Source organism: Scardinius erythrophthalmus (assembly GCF_964197995.2).
Source record: "Scardinius erythrophthalmus genome assembly, chromosome: 5".
Taxonomy (NCBI): Eukaryota; Metazoa; Chordata; class Actinopteri; order Cypriniformes; family Leuciscidae; genus Scardinius; species Scardinius erythrophthalmus.
This window is the reverse complement of record NC_138225.1, coordinates 13,060,298-13,066,022: the sequence shown is the minus strand read 5'-3', so window position 1 is coordinate 13,066,022 and position 5,725 is coordinate 13,060,298. Positions and strand designations below refer to the sequence as shown.

Sequence of the window (5,725 nt, the reverse complement as noted above, 5' to 3'; positions counted from 1 at the left end):
AGGATAAATATTAGAAATAAAAGAAATTAGCAATACCTTTTTTTTTCTTTTTTTTTTACATTGTATAACTTACATTTGATTTACAACAACGACAATAAAATATTTCCTCAAAAAAAGAATAAAACAATAATAATTTCCTCATAGTGTATCATTAATTTAACTAATATAACATACGCGAATACATATCTCTGTTTAAATAATATTGTAACTGGCAAAAATGCTTATTAGATTCACAGTAAATATTACATACCAACCGATCCATCTTGTCCAATCATGTAGTTTCACGATCTGAAAAATGTGTTGCTGCAAGAGGGTGTGTGGTAAATATCTGACCAATCACTGAACGCATACTTGGTAAAATCAACCAATCAATTTTAACTTTACAAGCATGCGATACTCTTTTCGACATTTCTGATCATATCCATGATTTATATTGATAATGACACGTCTGTAACCAAGAAGGTATGTCTGAACATTTGCGTCTTGTTTTACATTTTATAAAGGACGTAACTAGCCGCTGCTTTTAGGGTTGGGATAAAGTCTGTCTGTAGAAATCAAATGCATGAATGATGTAATGACTTGTCATGAACTGCTATAGTCATGGACTGTTTATTTTAATGTGTCTACCATCGGGTGATCTTTCAGGTGTCAGATGTGGAAATATCTTGTTCTACAATATTATAAGTAACGTTATTTAGTTACTGTGTTATTAAATAAATAAACGACAGTGTGTTTAAAACAGCATACAAGACGGGTGTACATTTCAATAACTGGTTAGGTGGTTTAAAATATGTAAATTACTGTATTTGTGGCCACTCCTGAGCATAAGTAAATTTTCCTTTGATCATCGGACTACCAAAGAGCATGATTGCAAGTGTGGTAAAAAATCACTGGACATAAGAAGGAAGCATTCAGACTATTCCATAAACTGTCAGAATTCCCAAGATCCACCTGACTCACATTTGACTGTAAGGGTCAATGATTTAACATCTTTTGTCTTAACCTTCTCTCTCTCCCAGGTTTTCTATTCTCCCAGGTTTTCAGTTTCATACTAGAATGTCGGACATGTGGCCTGGGGAATCTGGATTCCTTGACTGATGGCAGCTCTGGCAGTATTTCGCTATGCCAGCAGCAGTCCTCTGCTCTGGAGTTGGGGACCCGTTCTGTTTGCCCTCCTGGGATCAGTATGTGTTCTGTGGCTGCCTTTAGTGGGCATAGAGGAGCAATGCTGTGCCACACTGAAGGGTATTGCTCTTTTGCGCTGCCAGCTGTGGGGGGGTGTCCAGCGGCCTGTAGTCCACACAACCAGCCTGACGGTCCCCTTCACAGCGCTAGACCTCCTGCCACAAAAACTCAAGCCCAGCAAAGGTACAGTTGAAGATGCTGCTGACTCTATTTACGTTCTTAATGCATGTCCCTGGACATAATGTATTGATGAATTATGTTATTCCAAATTAAAAATCTTAATAATCTTTCAAAAAAATTCAAATGTTTTTCCTCTGAATTTAGTCTTTCTGCTTGTCTCTAAATGCATTATTAATAATTTGAATTATATATATTTCAGATGCCCTGGTTCAGTGTCTTATAATTGCAGTCTTTTTCCAGTCTGAAACTCTGAAACTGTACAAAAAAAATAATAATAATTATAATATATATATATATATATATATATATATATATATATATATATATATATATATATATATATATATATATATATATATATATATATATATATATATATATATATATTATACTGAATCTTAAGGGTCGCACGATTCTTCAGAAATCATTCTAATGTGCTGATTTGGTGCTCAAGAAACGTTTTTTATTATTATTTTATTATTATTATTATTATTATTATCAACGTTGAAAAAGTTATGAACACTTTTTTTAGGATTCTTTGATGAATAGAAAGTTCAAAAGAACAGCATATATCTGAAATAGAAAGCTTTTGTAACATTATACGCTGCCGTTCAAAAGTTTTGTCAAAAGTAAATTGTCTGCAACTGTTTTCAACGTTGAATTTCAAGATAAGCGATAGTGCCTTTTGATTACGCGTCTCTCAGCTGGAATGTCATATTGTGTAACGCTCACCATCTGCTTGTTTACAGAGACTCGGTTGGAGGCAAAGGCGGCTCTCCAGCAGGCTTTGGAGATGAAGAAAAATGGAAAAAGAGAGAAAGCTCATAAGCTGCTTGTCCACGCACTCAACATGAACCCTGAGTTTGTGGATGCGCTCACTGAACTGGGAACCATTCTGGAGGAGGAAAAAGATGTTGTCCAAGCTGACCACCTCTACACCAAAGCCCTCGCCATCTCGCCCTGCAACGAGAAGGCTCTGGTAAGCAGGGATCGCACTCTCCCTTTAGTAGAGGAAATAGATCAACGCTACTTTGGAATCATCGATGGAAAGGTGCGACGTCTCATGTCCATCCCCAAGGGCAACTCTGCCTTGCGTCGGGTCATGGAGGAGACCTACTACCATCATATTTACCACACCGTTGCTATCGAAGGCAACACGCTCACTCTATCGGAGATTCGCCATATTATTGAGACCAGATATGCTGTACCAGGTAAGAGTCTTCAAGAACAGAATGAGGCAATTGGTGTAGATGTAGCCATGAAGTACATCAACACCACCTTGCTGTCCCGTGCCGGAGCGATCACTGTAAATGACATCCTTGAGATCCACCGGCGGGTTCTAGGCTACGCCGATCCCGTGGAAGCCGGGCGATTCCGTGCTAGCCAGGTGTTCGTGGGACATCACATCCCACCGCACCCGCAGGACTTAGACAGGCACATGCAGGAGCTGGTGCAGTGGTTGAACTCTGAGGAAACGCTGCATCTACACCCGGTGGAGTTTGCAGCTCTCGCGCACTATAAACTGGTTTATGTGCATCCGTTTGTGGACGGGAACGGACGGACGTCCCGCCTGCTCATGAATTTAATTCTAATGCAAGCCAGTTATCCACCGATCACCATTCGGAAAGAGCAGAGGGTGGAGTATTACGCCGCCCTGGATACAGCCAACGAGGGTGACGTTAGGCCCTTTATTCGGTTTATTGCGAAATGCACAGAAATTACACTTGACACGCTACTGATAGCCACAACCGAGCATGCAGTTGGGCTGCCTGGGTCAAGTAATCACGCCTGCCCTGACTGTAAACGCACCATTCCTGTGCATAGCTGAAAGATTGCACATGCATGTAAATTGAAGTGCCACATGGTCCATATCAGCCTCTGAAATAAATCATTGTCCAACCTTATACTGCTAACTTGGGTCCTACAGTACATAGACAAATTGTGGATCCATTTTTATTTTTTGTGCATTTAATGTGTAGCTATATTCGTTACAAATCCTATGTTTGTTTGTTTTTTTTGTCCATATTTTACCCCTCCAACTTTGAACAGTTTTAAATTAGAAATGAAAGAAAAGCTTCTCTTTTCTTGGAAAAAGAAAAGGTCTGCGAAATGCTGAAAGATTGCAGTTCCATTTTAATTTGGTTTATGATTTTCAGATGCTTTGCCAGCTGAAGTACATTTATTGTGAACTCTACAACACATTTCTCTCTTTTCATAAGACTAGCTGCCAGGCTACAGTAAAGAAATGTCATGTTCAGAAATTAAACCTTTGCCATTACCTAGAGCATAATCCCTGATGTAGTTTGACATCACAAGTTTCTTTAGGTTTATTTTAAAAGGTCATTCAATTTTAAATGTAACTGAAGTACATTTTCTTCTTTTGCGATATGAAAATGATTATTCAGTGATGTATGATGCAATGGATATTATAATTGATTACAGCTGTTCAAAATGTTATTTCGGAAGATTATTGATGGCAGGAATATTGTTGAAACGTACACAATGTGAAGTATCTTAAAAGATAATTTGATTATTTTGGGGTTTGCCACTATTTTCAAGCACTTTAGTTTGATCTATTTAAACAGGTTTAATTTATATTACTACTTCTAAAAAGCTATTTTATTATTGTGTGTAATAAATTATTTTGCAACTTCTCATTTCTTTCTAGCATTTAGTGGATTTATGTCTTAATGTCCTTTTGACTTTTCCTACACAGGTTAATAGTCAGTATCCACTGTTGTGAAATATGACCTGCTGATCAACTGAAACATGTCAGATGTACCCTTGGTCCACTTATGAATTTGTCTTTAAACAAGGCTAAAAATCAATGTGAGCATAAATATCACACAAGTCATATGTTTGACAACCACATACATTTAATTGCTTCATTAAACAATTTAGGCCTTAGCTTAGAACAAAAAGGATCAAATAAAATGAAACCATATGACTACATACAACTTGAGCAACACAGAAAATACAAGAAGAGCATTATTAGAAATTATTGAGTGCCTAAAGATGACACTGACTTGGTAAATAAAAATGACCAATCTATAATCAAATAAGAGTTTTATGAGTTTTAACCAAATCAAGAAAGTGCACAATTCAATACATGTATTCTATGTTTTCATTATTTTTAGTGTGGAACAAGACATTGCAACAGCACTTTTTTTTTCTTTTTTTTTTTCTCAATCACTACTTTAGGCCACTGTGGTGATCAAACGCAAATATAGAGAGCTACTTTTTTTTTTTTTTTTTTTTTTTTTTACTTCGTTCAAAATATACAAATGTTTTACAAAACTATGGCCAACCATTGAGGGGTTGAACAAGAATCAAACACAATCAAAAGAACAATGCAGGAGGGAACTGTCTAGTGTAGAACACTGCAGTTTAAAGAAATACATCAGCTTAACGTTTAATAGTGGATGAAATACACAAGTCCATCATTGCCATCAAAACCAGTAAATAATACTAATATCCAGGACATTTTAGATGATGCATGTTGTGTATATATATATACAATACAGTATATGATGGGTTCACAATCAGGTGAACTCGTAGTGGAAGGTTCTAGCGATATACAGCTGCATAGATTCAACTTCAGGAACGGTCCAAATAGGTTGTAAAACTATCGTGCTCAGCCAGCCCTTTGAATATGACCACGTACGCATGTGAAATCTAAGGTTCTACACTGAATGTTAACTCGAATCTGGCTGTGGAGCGCAAGCTTTAACCTTCAGACCATTATTGAGTACACAAGGTAAGGCAGGTTTACAAGCTGTGTCAGCAGTTAAACGATTCTAGGGCAGCGCTTGGAGAAAATACAAAAATGTGTGATAAAACTCGGTAAATAGAATCTACTAATTTCCAGGACAGGACACGTCTTTTAAATCAAGCGCTGCAGTCTAATAAACACCAAAGTTGAACCTCTTAGACACAAATGTGTTGTTGGCAAGGTGCTGGATTTTATTTGCTGACAAGATCATCTATTACCCTATTAAATCTTCATTTAGAGCTTTGATGAAGACATTACAGAAGTATGTTGTAAATCTACACATGCAAAATAGTTGCTTTTCAAATGGTCGTGGTACTGCAAATAAATTATTTATACAACATGCAGTTGAGATATTATATAAAATAAAGGTTTTGATCTTTATATTTTTGTTTGCTTTGACAAGGCAGAGGTGCAGGACGCATCTACAGATCAGCTGCCCCAAAGGGACCTATTGACAAATTAAGCTGTGTTGAAACTTATGATGCATCATGTATTTTCATATTAAATGTTCTTGCATATACCTTTTAAAACAATGGTTCACATCATCCGTTTTAACATCCTGTTAAAAAAATACTTAATGACAAAATC

At 36.7% G+C, this 5,725-nt stretch overlaps 1 protein-coding gene across 1 annotated transcript; it reads left to right on the top strand.

Moving 5' to 3' along the window:
* Nucleotides 1-349: 349 nt before the first annotated feature.
* ficd (FIC domain protein adenylyltransferase) lies at nt 350-4,019 on the top strand. Its single transcript, XM_081366081.1, has 3 exons — nt 350-462; nt 1,020-1,368; nt 2,115-4,019. Exons 2-3 carry the CDS (start codon nt 1,098-1,100, stop codon nt 3,191-3,193), a joined length of 1,350 nt encoding a protein of 449 aa, XP_081222207.1. The 5' UTR covers nt 350-462; nt 1,020-1,097; the 3' UTR covers nt 3,194-4,019.
* Nucleotides 4,020-5,725: the final 1,706 nt, after the last annotated feature.